Here is a 17,700-nt window from a genome sequence, read left to right as displayed (position 1 = left end):
TTGAGGGTCTGCTGAATCAAATGAGGAAGGCTTAGATCTGGATGTGTTGAGTTAGTATAGCGCTGGGGTGTTGATCTGTGAGTGCCTTGTGTAGGGCCTGGATGAGGTTGGTTGATCTATTTGGAAATGTCTTCTGTGTGAAGTGTATCCCTGGGCATGTGGAGGTATTATTGATTTGAGAAAATGCTAAGTAACTGATTTACTATATGAAAAATTTAAAGTTCTAAAAGTTTAAGGTCTCTTGCCAAAAAGAGGTTTTAAAGCTAACACCTTAATTTTAATGGAGAAAGGGAATGACAAGCCCTTCCCACCCAGAACAGGTAATCCAATTCCAACCAGCAGCTATGCTTAAACAATGTGTCCATTTACACTTGAATGGCTACACCTTTTGATAGCCTAAGGGCAAGTTTACATGTAAACAAGTTTGCTCTCAATTCCCAGGGCAGAAAAAAAACAAGGTTTAAAATTATTAGATTTTAAAATTTATTCTTAGAAGTGTAAAAGTTTATTAATTAAAACAACAACAACAACAACAACAACAACAAAAAAGGAGATTGAAAAAACCTGATGAACAATAATAGCGGTTCATTGTAGTAGAGTCGGCGATATGGGAGGGGAGTGGACTGACTGTTCTAGGGGAAAGGGAGGGAGGAAGAGACTGAACATAAACTGTGCACCTATGGATGAGGACAATGGGGGGTGGGGAGGGGGTGGAGGATGGGGTGGGAACCTGGTGGAAGGGGGAAGAAATGAGGAACCTTTGTAATAATATGAACAATAAAGATTGATTTAAAAAAGAAAAAAAAAAAGAAAAAAAAGAAAGTGTTACTGATAACCAATGGGTAGTGAGCAGGGATCCTGCTCCATATCCTATAACTGCAAAGGATGGCCCTATAACAAAGAATTGTCCACACTATAATGCCCATTGTACCAAAGTTGAGAATCCTTTCTCTAAACTGAGCCTCCACTCTTTGGAGTGGACAAGAAATTAAACCTCACACATTGGTTTCTCTGTTTGTGGGGCTTTCATCCTCAATTCCACAGCCTAATTTTAGTTGGATATGGATCAAAGCATGCAGGTTATTAATCCAAGTGACTATCTTTGTTGCCCAGTGCCAAGGTTTAGTACTATCCCTTTTTAAATGATGGGACAGTTAACTCTCCCAACTACCCCAATCCAACTGGGACAAAAATTGCTCCACTCCACCACACTATGAGACTGTTGTCTGAACTGCATAGAATTTAGGCATCCTGAAACAATGTGCCACAGTCAAGTGAAACAGTAGATGTCCATGATGTACTGCTCTTTCCCTAAAATTCTCTCTTCTCAATAAATAGCCACCTCCCGAGTCTGGGTCTTCCTATTCTCCATAAACTGAAACTTCAACTTGCACAATCAAACAGAAAGTCTCTTTATTGTTTGGGGTTTGGGTGGATTTAGAAAGCTCTGCTTTAAGAAGCAACATTGAATCATTTTTCTCTGATGTGGGAGTGAGGAGGGGAGAGGCTAATATAAGTTAGTCTTTTCCTTCAAAACTCTCCCTGCCATATCGTTTACACTATGTTTAACCTAGTATTTTATACATATTTGTGTACAATCTTTTATTTTTTATTTTATCTTTTAAAAAAATATATTTTATTGATTTTACACAGAGAGGAATTGAGAGGGATAGAGAGTTAGAAACATCCATGAGAGGGAAACATAGACCAGTTGCCTCTTGCACACCCCCCACTGGGGATGTGCCTGCAACCAAGGTACTTGCCCTTCACCGGAATCGAACGCTGGACCTTTCAGTCCGCAGGCCGACGTTCTATCCACTGAGCCAAACCGGTTTCGGCTGTGTACATACAATCTTTTAATGTATTGAGAAAGCTGCAATCAGAGGAGAGAATAATCTCTACAGATCTACTGAGCAGAGTCCACTTGCTGATCATGTACACTATGTTTAACCAAGTATTTCATACATATTTATGTATAATCTTTTATGTATTGAGAAAGCAGCAATCAGAAGAGAGGATGATCTCTACAGACCTACTGAGCAGAGTCCACTTGCTGACATTAAGAGAAAGACCATAGAAAGAGAGAAGAATAAGTCATAATGCTCAGAAACTATACCTCTCCCTGGAAAATCTGGAAAGGCTCTCCACATCCAAACACTGTGAGTTTCAGGAGAAGCCATTCTGGGCAGCAGGCAGCTGATGACAGTGTCATGCAGATCCTCAGAAGTGTGGGGAACTAAACCATGTGGAGTGCCTGGGGCTGTGCCAACCTGAGACATCTCAGGGAAGCCAGAGTACAGGGAACATGGTATTGAACATTCACACTGCCTCCCCAGAGCCCACTACTTTACTAATCATTACAATTATTACTGGTCATTCTTTCTCTCTTCCCACCCATCCATTGTCCCAGCCACATGTTGGAGCCCATCTGATACTTGTTTGTAGGATGGAGTCACAGAGGCACACAGTTCCACTGGTTCCAGGTATAGGGCATGCGGATATAATGCAGATTGTAACTCACTTTCTGCATACATTTGAGATTCTTGTCAACGTGAAGATATATGGGGAAGCCGAGATTGTTAAGAGCCTGGGTCTGCTTATAGATGACATAGGTAATGAGGCCCTGGTTCCGGTATTCAGGCATGGTTCCTGCAATCCGTAGCTCCCCTGTCTGATCCATCAGGATCCAGCACACAGGGTTCCCCTCAGGCTCCAGCAGACAGAACGAAGGGAAGGTCTTTATACAGTGCTCGATGAATCTCTGGCTCCTCTCATTGCCGCCAAAATGCCAGAATTTATTCACCAGGGCAGCGTGGGTAACATCCAGGGATGAGAGTTTAAACATTTCTTGATTGCTATGGAGGTTCCAAGAGAAAAGTAAAGTCCATGAATACATATTATATTTGTTCTTGTCCCTACAGTGTATAATACATTCCTGAAAAAAATGATTTGGGCTATTTTGAAGAATATTGGCCATAGGGGGGAGGGTGCAGGAGTGAAAGCAGAAAGAGAAGTTTGGAGGCTACTTCAGGAATAGGAGGTGTAAGTAGTGCGATGACTTTTAACACACTTACATGGCCTTGGGTTTGCCACCACCAGGTAGTAAGTTCTTTACATCCAACAAGGAAGGAATCAGTTTCTTTACAGTGTTAAGTTCTGCATAGAGAAAGCACTCTGTGTGCTTGACTTTGAAGGATTTCCTGGCTGTGAGATTTTGTATCACCTCATTGAGGTTGGACTGGGAACCTAGATGGGGTTTTAAGAGACATGCAATTATTTCAGTGCATTTTATGGAGAAGCTGTCCAGTAGAGTGGTACGTGTCTACATTTTCAATCTAAAAACCTAGGTTCTGACTTGGTATTGCCAAGGTGTGATCAGACATCTCCTAGTCAGGATTTGTGCAATGAATATCCTCAGAGATTCATTCACAACCATAGTCATACCATTCATGGCAAATGCAAAGACTGGAACCAAATTTCTGGGTTACATGAACATGTTATTTTGATAATCACAGGAGATGCATTATAAAACAATAGTAGCAAACATCTCTTATGTGCTTACTCCATTCATAGTATGGCAGATGGTTGCAGGAATAACCCACAATGTGCCCACATCTCTGTATCTTTTCCCTGGAATAGTCCCCTCCTGCACTGCATCTGGCCTTGCTCATATGGCTTGCTTTTTCCACTGGGAAATAGTAAATTTGATGCATGGAGAGGCTAAAGAGGGCTTGCACCATGGGCTTTCTTTGTGCTCCTGATTTCCTTGAGACTAACACTATATGGATAGGATTAGACTAGTCATATAAGGACTTGTGCGCCTGTCACAAGTCCTTATATGTCAGCACCAACAGCAAAAACCATCATTCATGCATGAGAGTGAGGTTATACTAGAGCAACCAGCATATGGTCCATCCATTAATGCCCTACAGCTGCAAGAGTAAATTGAGGTGAAATCAGCAGAACTGCCTTGCAAAACTCAGCCCAAAGTTTGATTCACAGAATTATGAGGTTTGCTATGCAGTCCAAATTAATTGACACAACCAGCTATTGTGCTAAGCAATTCCTATTCAACATGTTATCTGATCTTTTCAACACCCCTGTGTTTTAGCCCATTGTTATCCTCCATTTTATATATGACTCAGTGAGGATAATTCAAGTGGCTAAAATGACATCAGGTATCTGTCAAATGCCATCCTAGAGAGTGTGATTCTGGATGGCATGCTCATAACCATGACTGTTTCCCTAATGACCTAGGAGGTGCTTTTTAGCATGAGTTTTCATTCTTATTCCTGTCATGGAAGGCCCAAGGGCAAGCTTTGCCCTGACATTCAATCAATGTAAGGGATTTTGGATATATCTGCAAAATAAATTTGTAGCTATCAAACAATTATATTATGTTTTCTATATGAAGCATATTTTATTTTTGCAAGCTTTAAGGGTGTTTTTCCCCATTACAAGTATATTCACAGCTGTGTAAAAAACTGATTGCAGGCTGAGGGTCTGAAGTGTGGATAAAGACATGAATCATAAGGGAAATTGTCAGGAGAGAGAAGTGAGTTAGCACACTTCCCATTCCCCTTACTTACTTTGGATCTGCAAATGCTGTTTCCAATTGATGACTTCTGGTGAGCCAAGCAATTCCTGACAGTTCTTGAGATTGTTGGAGTAGATTTGGTAAGTATTGGTGTAGTGATCAAGGTCATCCACCATTTCCTGTTTGCATTGGGAAAAGCAGAATCAACCAAAATATTTGTATTTTGTGATTGCCCTACCTGTTGTCAGTGTTTCATTTTGCTCTGATATTTTTAAATATCAGGTGTTTTGTTGGTGTATTATTTTTATTGAGAAATTATTTATGTTATGAAGTCAAGTCAAGGACTTCCTTATTCAAGTCATATTTAAGCATTTCCTGAATAAAACTATACTGAACTCAGCTCTTGCTTTAAAATTCAAACAAAAATTACTTATTTAAAATTTAGCATTTCTTTCAAAAAGCACAAGACAGTCAGACTTTTAATAAAATGCTTTTTGTACATGTTTATTCTCTGGTAGTAAATGTGTTAGCTCCAACGGCCTTAGTAAACAAAGCAAAAGCAAAGCAAAACAAAACAAAAACAAAAATACCTTGTGTTCTCTTATGATTTTTAAACAAATCAGATTAGGGAAATGTTCATATTCTACCATGCTGTGCAAATTCTTAGGAATAGGTAGATGCAATTATCAGAACTTTCTAATCATAAATAATGATTTTATATAATAAAGGGCCAGGAGCCATAAGTGTCAAGATCACAATGACCAGAGACCAGACCACCATGGCCCCTTACGGAGCTGGCCCTGCCCCCAAGCAAGCAGTTAGGTGTGATCAGGCAAGCAGTCAGAGTGGTTAATCCTGATCAGTCAGACCCCAGCAGCAAGCTAAGCTACTGGTTAGAGCATCTGCCCCCTGGTGGTCAGTGCACTTCATAGAGAATGGCTGACCAGTCTATTGTCTGCCTCCTGATGTCAGTGCATGTCATAGCAAGCAGTTGAGTGGCCTTAGCATATTATTAGCATATTGCACTTTTATTGGTTGAACAGATGACCAGAATACCAGACATTTAGCATATTAGGCTGTTATTATATAGAATTTTTCATTTTGAAAAATTTAACTATTTAATTTCATTAACTTTTAAAAATTATCACAATATGTAACCAACAACTACAACCATGTCATTTTGCTCTTAAAATTCTCTAATGTACTGTGCTGTTTTAGACATTATGTCTCACAATTTCTAATTTATTTGCTTTGGATGAAGTCCTGTCCTGACCCTCTATAAATTTTTTTAAAATTAATCCTTGACATGCAGTTTTGGTAAATTTTCTACTAGGAAGCATTTTTGATCCTTTCCCTGCAAACTCTACTACATATGTTTTTTTTAATGCCCTATTTTATTGACTTTATTGATGACATTTGGTTAAAATACCATTGGGCCTTTCAATGAGAATGCAGTATCACAAAGAGAAGTTGTGAGTTAGCACTAGTGAGTTGTTGTGGTTTCAAGGTTGATAGTTTTAATTTTTTTTCAATATTTTTTTAAATTGATTTTTCACAGAGAGGAAGAGAGAGGGATAGAGAGTTAGAAACATTGATGAGAGAGCGTCATTGATCAGCTGCCTCTTGCACACCCCCTACTGGGAATGTGCCCGCAACCACTGTACATGCCCTTGACCGGAATCCAACCTGGGACCTTTCAGTCTGCAGGCCGACGCTCTATCCCCTGAGCCAAACCGGTCCCTGCTCAAGGTTGATATTTTTAAAACATAGGAAATAATTTTCCCCCATAGGTTAAGAGTTAAAAATGGACCTAGAGTTTGATTCATACCAATAAAGATGTTGAGTCTTAGAAATGTTGTTTTAGTATCTTGAACCAAAGATCAGCCTTTTGTCTATGCCCTCAACATAATCTTACATTAGCACTATCTTCCATTGGGAGCCTCCTTCCCATAAACTAGATGCAAGAAATAATGTATTACTATGCTGCTATGAAAAAGAAGGAATTCTTACCATTTGCAACAGCCTGGTTGGAACTGGAGAGCATTAAATTAAGTGAAATAAGCCAGTCAGAGAAAGATAAGTATTACATGATCTCACTCATTTGTGGAATACAATGAACAACATAAACTGAGGAACCAAAATAGAACCAGAGTCATAGAAGCATCAAACAAACTGTCCAACCTATGAGGGAAGTCAGAGGTTGAGGGGAGGTAAGAGATCAATCAAAGGACTTATTTGCATGCATATGAGCAAAATCAATGGACACAGATAAACAGGAGCAGGGAAATAGGCATATGCTGAGGGGTGGGGGCAGCTAGAGAGAGGTCAATAGGGGAAAAAGGAGACTTATGTAATGTTTTCAACAATAAAGAATTTAAATTTAAAAAAAAGAAATTAATGAAGGGTGCTTGGCGTTCAGCATAGCCAGCGTGCGGCTTGGAGTCCTGTCTTGAAAATCAGTTAAAACAATGAGTGAGTATAAAAATGTCTTCTATGTAATTTTAATCAGCTTTCCATCTGTGTTATTTCTTTGTATAACAAAGTTTATTTTCCAATTATGATTGCTCTTCAATATTATCTTATACTATAGGCCCCATGCATAAAATTCATGCATGGGCAGGGTCCCAAGGCCTGGCCAGTGATCAGGGCCGATCTGTGGAGCAATGGGCAGGGTGATTGGGTAGGGGTGCTGACCCGCTCACTGGATGGCCCCTCCTTCTGACCATTCCTGCCCTCCAGTACCACCAGTTGCCTCCCTCTCCAGGGGAACTGTAGGAGCAATCTGGGGGTCCCACTGGCACCAACCTTGTCTGGCCTGGGTCTTGCAGGCTGGGGGAAGTTCCTGTATTGAGCATCTCCCCCCGGTGGTCAGTGTGTATCACAGTGACCAGTCTTTTACTATTCATTCTGCCATTCATTTGGTTTGCATATTAGGCTTTTATATTTAGGACTAGAGGCCCAGTGCATGAAATTCGTGCACAGAGGTGTGTGTCCCTCAGGCCAACCTGAACCTTCTCCAATCTGGAACCCTTTGGGGGATGTCTGACTGCCAGGCCTAAACAGGTAGTCGGACATTCCTCTCACAATTCTGGATTGCTGGCTCTCAACTGCTCGCCTGCCTGCCTTCCTGATTGCCCCTAACCGCTTCTGCCTGCCAGCATGATCACCCCCTAACCACTCCCCTGCCAGCATGATCAATGCCTAACTGCTCTCCTGCCAGCCCGATTGTCCCCAACTGCATTCCCCTGACAGCCTGGTCACCCCCAAATGCCCTTCCCTGCATATTCTCTCTTTATTAGATAGGATTTTTTTTTTTTCTTTAACATATTGAACAGCCCTAACTGGTTTGGTTCAGTGGATGGAGCAATGGCCTGCAAACTCAAGTGTTCCAGGTTCGATTTCAGTCAAGGCAATGAACCTTGGTTGGGGGCACATACCATGCCACTTGGCACCTACACTCATAGGCTCTAAGTGGCCAGACGGCATTCTGGGACCCCTGCCACTCAGGGCCTAAACACCGGGCTACAGGCTAGGAGCAGCCTAGTCCAGAGGATGTTCCCGGGACCCAGGCTGCATGGTGCCTGCTTATGCAAATTAACTGCCATATTTGTTGGCCTAATTTGCATACTAACTGATTGGCTGTGGGCATAGCAAAGGTGCAGTCAATTCACATTTTTATCTTTTATAGTGTAGACTAGGGACCTGGTGCATAAAATTCCTGTATGGGAGGGGTCCCTCAGCCTGGCCTGCACCCTCTTCAAATGGAGCCCCTTAGGAGTTGTTAGAGTGCCAGTTTAGGCCCGATGCCATAAGGATCCCTTATGGGATCCAGCCTAAACCGGCAGTTGGACATCCCTCTCAGAATCAGAACTATTGGCTCCTAACCACTCACTTTGCCTGCCTGCCTGATTACCCCTAAACATTCTGCCTGCCATCCTGATCACCTCCAAATGCCCCAGGTTACCCCTAACTGCCCGCCCCCTGCTGACTGCTCACCCTTCACTGCCCTCCTCTGTTGGCCTGATCACCCCTAACTGCCCTCCCCTGCTGTCCTGTTCGCCCCTAATTGACCACCTTGCCAGCCCGATTACCCAAAACTGCCCCTTCTGCCAGCCCAGTGGCCACCAACAGCCTCCCCTGCTTGATCTCAACTGCCCACCCCTTGCCAGCCTGATCACCCCTAACCGCTTCTGCCTTGGCCCCGCCACCATGGGTTTGTCCTGAAGGATGTCTAAAAGGTCTCCCGAAAGGTCTCCCAGTATAATTAGCATATTACCCTTTTATTAGTATAGATGGTTTCAGGTGTTCAGCACAGTGTTTAGACAATCATTATCTCATTCAATTCTCCTGTTGCTGCCCATTTCAGACCATGCTATAATTTATCTGTGGAATCATCTATATTTTCTTCCAGGCTGTGGAATGTTTGAGGACAGGGACTTTTTACTATTCCTGGAATTCATTTCCATATACCCAGTTCTCCAACATTGCCAACGCAGATAAACATCTAGCAAATACACACATATTGATAGATGCACAGTCATGCCATATCTGACACTTTACCTGCTCCTGAGGGCGGACAACTACTGTATTAAAATCAGGCCACTTGTCCACCAGAGCCTTCAGCTTGAAAGGGTTTCCCTGGTTCATGTGGAAGATGGTCCCATAAACCTACAGCATTACAAGAAAGTGGGAGTGTTAATATACAGGAGTTGGTAAAAGTAGGTTTATGGTTGTTTATCTGGAAAAAACATGCAGGTTATGATTATTACCATAGTTTTATTAACTCTTTTTCACATACTCACAACTGTAAAACTATTTTTCTCCAACCCTATCTTGTGAAATTTATAAAATAAATATTAACTTATTTATATTTAGAATTCAATAAACATTTAGTGTAATGTATGTCAATTATACCTCAATTTTTAAAAAGTAGAAAAATATTTTAATAGATTTCCTACTATTCATGTATATACACAAGAACTTTTACAAAATAACAATTTCAGATAATATGATTTTAAAGTGTTTTTCTCAATTGAATAATACATTCTAGTCATATTTTTTTTCAATCATATAAACAATTTTAATGACATCAGAGCATTCTATGACGTGGATGAACAAACCTTATTTCTTAAACTTTTATTTTAAAATATATTTTTATTAATTGTAGAGAGAAAGGGAGAGGGAGAGAGGGATAGGAACATCAATGATGAGAGAGAATTATTGATTGGCTGCCTCCTGCATGCCCCCCACTGGGGATCAACCCCGCCACCCAGGCAGGTGCCCTTGACCAGAATTGAACCAGGGACCATTCAGTCCTTAGGCCAATACTTTATCCACTAAGCCAAATTGACTATAGCTATTTTGTAAACCTTTAATTTATTCACATGAAATAGCAAAGATAGTACAAATAAGTTCTATAATATACCTCCCTTGCAAAGAGGTGATGTGAACATGAGTGTAAATGATGTGGAGCATGAGTGAATTCCCACCACAAAATAGCTGCTCATTAAAACATCATCCTCTTCCACATTTCTATCAAAAGAATACACAACCCTTGATTTCCCTGAGATTGTCTCACTCTCACCTTTAAAGACTCAGGAAGGCTCTTCCTCAAGGACCTTTCTAGCATCTGCAGCATCTGTGGAACCCGTAAGTGGAGCATCTTGGCAGGGGGAGAATCAACAAAAGTCAGGATGAGAAAACATTGAACTCATAGGAACTAGATCCACACACCTTTACCTGAATCTTAGAAGGTAACAGGTAAGATAAGTCTGCCCACTTATAAAATAACTATCTTGGGTGGAGAGAAAGTAGAGTCACACTAGATTTCTACCATTACTACGGAGAACAATGTAAAAGTTCAGATGGGACCATCACCAAGAGACAAGAGTAGCAGGTCCAATGCTAATGTCCAGGACCATCTTCAATGCCTTCTTTTGGTGGTACCCACACTGAAGTCATCCGTAACACCAAGGAAGGAGAAAATTGGCAGAAAACACCTGGCTCTCTTTTTGAAAATCTTCTCTTCACTTTCTTACATTATCCTGAAATTTTATTTAATAAACATTTATATTAATAAATATGTTCTTTAAATATGCTAGTGCATCTTCGGGGATTAGGTTGCAGTCAGTGATTCCCCCAGTGCCACCACTAACAACTTCTGTAGCCTTTGAAAAGTTCCTTACCCTCTTGGTTCCATGGTTTACTCATTACTCCTAATGAAAACAGATTCTGCGTAGAAAATTATTGTCTCTTTCCCATCTTTAAAGATGGAGAGTGAAGAAGCTGAGAAGCTGGATACTAAGGAGGTGAAACCTGGAGCCAAGAAGGCTGATGCTGGTGACAAGGCCAGGAAGGGTAACCCCAAGGTCAATGTGTAAGAAGAGGAAGCCCCACAAAGGTGAAACCCTTTCCTGGTCAGAGGAATTGGCAGATATTCCTGGTCGGCTATGTATTCGTAAAGGCCATGCAAAAATGGAAGTATTCAGTAGCTAAATCCTGGATTGAAACAAAAAAGGAGAAAGTTCTTACTACTCTCACAAAACCAGTTGGTAGTGACAAGAAAGGTACTACCCAAGTGCTTACACTTTGAAAAATACCTAGACACTATCCCACTGAAGATGTGCCACCAAAGCAGTTGAGCCACAAAAAGAAACCCTTCAGTCAGCATGTGAGAAGATAAACTGTGGGCCAACATTATTCCTGGGACCATTCTGATCATCCTCCCTGGGCACCACGGAGGCAAGAGTGGTTTTCCTGAAGCAGCTGAGCAGGAGCCTTAATGTCTGCAACTCTGTGCCTTAATTAAGTTCCTCTGCATAGGACACACCAGAAATTCATCATTGCCACATTTACTAAGATCATTATCAGTGTTTAATTAGTTTTATTTTTTTGTAAAAAATTTACTACATAAGTTAGTGAGAATAAAGCCCACTGGTGAGAGAAGACACATAGGAGAGGTGAAAATCCCAAACATCTCACTGGTGCTTCCTTCAGGAAGAAGGAGCAGTGCAAGCCCAGACACTAAGAGGGGGAGCTCCTCAACACAGAGAAACAGAAATATGAGAGGACAGAGAGGAGGGAGGTTGATCAGAAAGCCATGGGTTTGCAACTTCTGCCAAAAAGCAAAGGTGTTGCTCAGCTCTGGCTCCCTCCCCTTTGTGGTTGCTCTCACCAACTGGCTCTATTCTCACAAACTGGTGTCTGAAATTTCATACAAAAACCTAACTGAACACCTTATTGGTATAGAAATAAAAAGAAAACCATAGGGATAGTTAAATGTGATAATACATATTAAGTACATAGTAGATTTTCTAGCATATAATAACTCAAAATCATTATTTTTTATTACTATTATTAATATCATTTAAGCTCAGTCAATTGGATTATTGTTGTTGTTTTAAGAAATAGGGTGTGACTTTAACCTAGCTATCAGTGTGAGTGCTTTCAGTATGAATCGTGTCCTGAGAATAACATCAACACTTACGTTAGATAGTTTGTGATGATTAAATGAGGTAATCTAGGCACTGGGACCAAGTGAGTAAAAAATCCCATGCGAATTTCTTAGTAAGTGCCTGGCACAGAATAGTATTTGTGTGTCATTATTATCATCATTCCCTGAAGAAAGCAGATAAAAGATTGTTTGATCTACTCAGCCTTTTACTGCTCAGCTCTTTGGCCATCTAGTCCTTTGGCTTCCTTCCTTTTTCTTTCTTTCTTTCTTTCTTTCTTTCTTTCTTTCTTTCTTTCTTTCTTTCTTTCTTTCTTTCTTTCTTCCTTCCTTCCTTCCTTCCTTCCTTCCTTCCTTCCTCCCTCCCTCCCTCCCTCCCTCTCTCTCTCTCTCTCTCTCTCTCTCTCTCTCTCTCTCTCTCTCTCTCTCTTTCTTTCTTTCCTTCCCTTCCCTTCCCTTCCCTTTTTCCTTCCCTTCCCTTCCCTTCCCTTCCCTTCCCTTCCCTTCCCTTCCCTTCCTTTCCCCATTCCTTTCCCTTCCCTTCCCCATTCCTTTCCCTTCCCTTCCCCATTCCTTTCCCTTCCCTTCCCCCTTCCCTTCCCTTCCCTTTTTCCTTCCCTTCCCTTCCCTTCCCTTCCCTTCCCTTCCCTTCCCTTCCTTTCCCCATTCCTTTCCCTTCCCTTCCCCATTCCTTTCCCTTTCCTTCCCCCTTCCCTTCCCTTTCCTTCCCCATTCCTTTCCCTTTCCTTCCCCCTTCCCTTCCCTTTCCTTCCCCATTCCTTTCCCTTTCCTTCCCCCTTCCCTTCCCTTTCCTTCCTCCTTCCCTTCCCTTCCCTTCCCTTCCCTTCCCTTCCCTTCCCTTCCCTTCCCTTCCCTTCCCTTCCCTTCCCTTCCCTTCCCCTCCCAACTGCCCTCTCTTTCAGGACTGATTCATTCCAACTGCCCTCCCCTGCTGGCCATCTTGTGGAATCCAACTTGTGTCCACATGTGGGCCACCATTGTGTGTATTGGAGTGATTGTCAATTTGCATATTACCTCTTTATTATATAGGATACTAAAAAAAATTTAAATTTTTTAAAAATCTATTTTATGGTCAGAGCATTATAGATAAAATCTTTAAATTACTCCTCCCCCCCCACACACACACACACATGATTTAAATAAACAGTACATTTGGTCTGAATATTTTCTCTCTGATTTTAATAGAGTACTTTACTCTCCTGGTTAACATTTATCCAAGGAACAAGCTGCCTGCTTTAGACTATTTTCCCAAAGAAAAACAAAATAATGTTTGCATAGTATCTCTCTACACTAGGTGCTAAATTATTGTTACTTGGACCAACAATCCTTTCTTGCCAATGTTATTACATCTCCCTTAACGCACAAGCTCCCAAAATCCCTTCATAACATTTATTTGTTCAGAATGGAGTACTGACTTAGTCCTCCTGAGAATTTTTCCACCGTACATCTGCTGTGTACATTGTAGGTTCAGAAGCCTTGTCTCTCAACAGGAATAGATTCCCTTTTCCATAGTCCAAGTATCACTAAATAAGCTCAACACACCCCCTCTAAAACCACCAAGGTCGTTTGTTGTAGGAGAAAAAGGAGAAGAGAGGGGATGTCACAAAGCAGTGGTTCTTTCCAAGAAGATGAGTTCTCACCTGGAAGGTGAACTCCACGCAGACTGGTCCCCAGAACAAATGCGAGCAGTAGACTTTCCCAGAATATAAAATCCCCTTTATCCTTGCATGCACAGCTCAGACCTGCAAAGCGTGTTTTGGTAAACTTTCTACAGAAATCATTAAGCTGAAGCTCTTACTGCAGGACTTGCCCTTTTAAATGCTGGGAGGAGTGGGAAATTTCTGGTAACCAGTGTGGGATCCAGGGGCATTCAGTCCCTCCCTCTTGGTGGTTTATTCAGCAAGCTGGTTCTACAAGTTTGGGAGTCTGCTTGTGTCCCAGGGTTGGATCCATTCACTAGTGTTTGTCCTGTTATCTAATCTTTGTGCTTCAGTTTTCTCATCTACAGATAGGGTGAATAACAGTGCCCACTCTTATTGGTGTTTTTGTTCTTAAGTTAAATAAGCGAACACGTATGAAGTGCTATCAGAAGTGATAATATTGTTCTATTTCTTTGAAAATGATATAGGTGCCATAAGTGTAAACTTGATTCAACTCCACAAAATTGCAACTTAAGATCTAAGTGTTTGTAAATTATACCTCATTTTAAAAGAATATGAGGACCTCTGTGTATTAAACTTACTGAGTTAATTCTATGTCCAATTTTTAAAAAATTGTTCTTCTAATTAAATGCTCTTTTGTCATATTTTCTAACTAGAGGTCTGGTGCATGAAATTCATGCATGGAGGTGGGTGTCTCTCAGCCCGGTCTGCACCCTCTCCAATCTGGGACCCCTCAAATGATGTCCTACTGCTGGTTTACAGGGATCAGGACTATACCGGCAGTCAGACATTCTTTTCCCAAGCTGGGACTGCTGGTTTCTAACCATTCACCTGCCTGTCTGCCTGATTGCCCCTAACCACTCTGCCTGCTGGCCTGCTCACCCCCAAATGCCCTCATGCCAGCCTGATTACCCCAGCTGCCCACCCCCCGTGCCAGTGTGCTCATCTCCCCTGCCCCCCATACTGGTCTGCTCACACCCACCATCCCTCTCCACTGGCCTGCTGGCCCCCAACTGCCCCCCTGCTGGCCTTCTCCTTCCAAACTGCTCCTCCTGCTGCCTGATCACCTCCAACTGACCCCCATTGATGGGGTGAGGGACTGATGGCTGTTTTCAGGCTGGACACGCCCCTGGGGATCAAGGCTTCCTGCTGCTTCTTTTTTTCTTTTCTTTCTTTTTTGTCAGTGCCTCCTTGAGTGGCATTTTGAGTCCACAATTTCACACAGACAATGTGCTATTATTAACTTATTTATTGGATCATTAAAAATGTGAAAATCAATTAACCTATCCACAACATAAGGCATTCTTAAAATATGGACTTTTATTTTACAAATTTACATATCCTTAAAATTTCAACAATAACACATTAAACTCCACCTTCACGTTGCCTGCTGTGTTCCACAGTATATCCGATTGGTTTTATAAATGTCATGAGATCTCGCCTTTAGTGCTGGTGTCATGAGTGGAGTGTGCTCTCCTTTACCTGACCCTGAGGTCCTTCTCCCTATTTCAGAGTCATCAGCCTCATCCTCCTCACTGACCACAGGTACTTCTTGGAGGGGTGGGGCTTATCTTGTCCACTGTAATCCTTTCTGCTCTTGACTAAACACAAATGGCAGCTTTCATGTGTGGAGGTCTCCAGCTTAGCTCATAAAGCACCTTGAAGAATGCCAGATTGTGTGTTCAACTTATCTTGGGGTGGTATGAAGGGGCTCATGACAAGTATTTGTAGAGCTGAGCTGGTGCTGAGGAGCATAGACAGAAAATGTGCCCTTAAATGTGGGGTCAAGAGGACAGTAAAGACATCACTCTGAATAGAAAAGATCCTTTAGGTCAGATTTCCAACAACCTAGTTGAATATACATTTTGGGCAAAACTAATCACACAAAGGTCTGCACTTTTCCACTGCACAACACTCAATAGTTGAATATTTGTCCCCCATTTATTAAAAAAGAATCTCAGATGCTTTCTAGTTTTTAGGTTTCATGGCAAAGTTGTTAAAGGTAGTTTGTTGTTTGGCTATTTCACTGTTTAAAGACTATTTTTATGTATGTTTTGCGAATCTGTTATGATGGACCTAGAGATATCGAACTAAGTGAAGTAGGTCAGATAGAGAAAGGCAAATACCACACAATTTTAACTTTATGTGTAATCTAAAGAACAAAAGTAAATGAGCAAACAAAATACAATAGATTCATAGATACAGAGAACAAACTGATGTTTGCCAGATGGGAGGGAGTTAGGAGGTTAGGTGGAAAAGGTAAAAGAATTAAGAAGTACAAATTGGCAGTTACAACATTGTCATAAGGATGTAAAGTATAGTAAAGGGAATCTATATATTTATATATAAAAATCCTGTGGCCATGATGACCAGGACAATCAAACCATCAGACCATCCCCCTGTACCTCAGGCTCCGATTGATCAGAGGGTGGCTAAAGAAGGAATCAGGGTTCCTCAGGCTATGATCAATCGGTGGCAGTGTCAACTGGTGAGTGGCTGGAAGACAGACCTTTTGGTTCCTAATCTAGGCTCTCAGACTCCAATAAATCAGTGGCAGAGATGGGTGGAAATGGGCACTGGCACGCTTAGTAGTCCTGCAGGTTCAGTCTCCAGAAGACAGGCCAGGCACCAACTGATCAGCACCGCTGGCACAATTTCCACAGTACTGTCAGATTCCTGGAAATTGGCCTTGGGCACTGCCTCTGCCTCCCCTCCCTAAACACTGAAGAAAGAAGAAAGGATACTGCCAGCAGTGCCATGGGCAACCAGCAGTGCCTATTCTCCCTGTGCTTCCTTCAGGTCACTTAAGCCGGCCCCCACCCACTCCAGATGAAGTGTGAGCACTGCACAAGGAAGGAATGTAGTAAAAAACAAAAACTGATGACCAAAAGAATATTGTAGTCAATGTCTGGAGTCTGGCTCAGGAAAAAAGAGAATTCCATAGTTGACCAATGCCAAAAGGTTTCTGAGTGACTGCCTGGTGTGTGACAGTTGTGTGACCACAGAGGATGGAGTCCAAGTTTCTCAGCAGAACACCAAGAACTTCTTCCGAGTTCTGTACCTTAATAAGAAGTGTGATATATGGCAGTGTCGGTATGTCCTCAGTCTTTGACTTCTTTTGCTGGTAAATTCAGCCTCAGTGTCACTGATGCGTCCAGAAGGCTCTGTGGCTTCCTCAAAGGCCTCGGATGCACTGTCTTTGACATGAAGATAGCTGCAGACTTCAGCATCCAGGAGAGTCAGAAGGAATTTGTGCACTGGTACTGCCAGCACCATGAGGAAGTGCTCCAGCTACCTATGCAGACCTTTGGCTACCCCAGCTGGGTCCGATATAACCCATCACCTCATCACCCCCCCGCCTCTATACGGCCAAGTCTCCCCAACAGATCATGGCCTCTCTGATGAAATATTACTTCACCAGACAGCAGAAACTGTTCTCAGAAAAGATTTTCCAAGTCATTGTGGCCCTGTGTTATGACCCTAAACTGGAGGCCCTTCAAGAAGATGTTCCCACTGCATTGCCTAGTTCCCACTGTTCTAAGTGTTAACCTCCGGTGAAATTGTCCCAATATTGGAGCAAAGTGACCTCACCTCGAATGACATTGGCATGGACACTCTGTTTGCAGACATAAAGGTGGAGGAGTTGAGGCTCCTCGAAGGTGCCAGCTCCAACGAGGACCTGGAGCATATCTTCAGGCACATGGCCTAGGAGCTGTTCAACGGGGATGTGGAGGAGCTCCCCTACCACACCCTGAGTTACAAAGACTTCCAGGAGGTCACCTTTGAAAGGGACAGAGAGGTTCTGCTATGCTTTGAGGCTGCTATGGCTTTTGGAACATCCAGAAGTGGTACTGAAGCTGTAGAGGGGCAAGTTCCCCTGCCACTTTGTGGAGGTCCTGGCCTGTGCCAGGGATGCCTAAGCAGCAGGGGCCAGGCCCAGGTGGAGGATGGGAGTGCAAATAGGGCTTGCTGCAACAGATGGAACGCACCTATGCTGCCATCCATTGTGGCCCCCGGAGACTAGCGCCCAT

At 42.4% G+C, this 17,700-nt stretch overlaps 2 protein-coding genes and 1 pseudogene across 3 annotated transcripts in view; 1 reads left to right on the top strand and 2 right to left on the bottom strand.

Moving 5' to 3' along the window:
- LOC311628087 (olfactory receptor 5AN6-like) overlaps positions 1–17,700 on the bottom strand; it is a gene marked incomplete at its 5' end in the record, with an annotated part of 243,286 nt that continues 225,586 nt past the window's right edge. The window contains one exon of the mRNA XM_084894971.1: positions 1–202. Within this exon, the coding sequence (XP_084751097.1) occupies positions 200–202 (3 nt within the window). The 3' untranslated portion in view covers positions 1–199. The remainder of the gene's footprint in view (positions 203–17,700) is intronic.
- Positions 2,453–13,793, bottom strand: LOC311628104 (glycine N-acyltransferase-like; the record flags this gene model as incomplete). The annotated part of the gene is made up of 6 exons (XM_084894990.1): positions 13,649–13,793; positions 10,122–10,217; positions 9,098–9,205; positions 4,590–4,716; positions 3,075–3,246; positions 2,453–2,855 (listed from the first exon to the last, which is right to left on the bottom strand). The coding sequence occupies exons 2-6, from the start codon at positions 10,197–10,199 to the stop codon at positions 2,453–2,455; spliced, it is 888 nt and encodes a 295-aa protein (XP_084751116.1). The 5' UTR covers positions 10,200–10,217; positions 13,649–13,793.
- On the top strand, positions 16,205–17,217 carry LOC311627566 (nuclear prelamin A recognition factor-like; annotated as a pseudogene). The gene has a single exon. The product of its transcript is annotated as a nuclear prelamin A recognition factor-like (transcript).

Source organism: Pipistrellus hanaki (genome assembly GCF_964339955.1).
Source record: "Pipistrellus hanaki genome assembly, chromosome: 9".
Classification (NCBI taxonomy): Eukaryota; Metazoa; Chordata; class Mammalia; order Chiroptera; family Vespertilionidae; genus Pipistrellus; species Pipistrellus hanaki.
The sequence above is the reverse complement of the archived record's forward strand: the minus strand, read 5'-3'. Positions and strand labels throughout refer to the sequence as shown.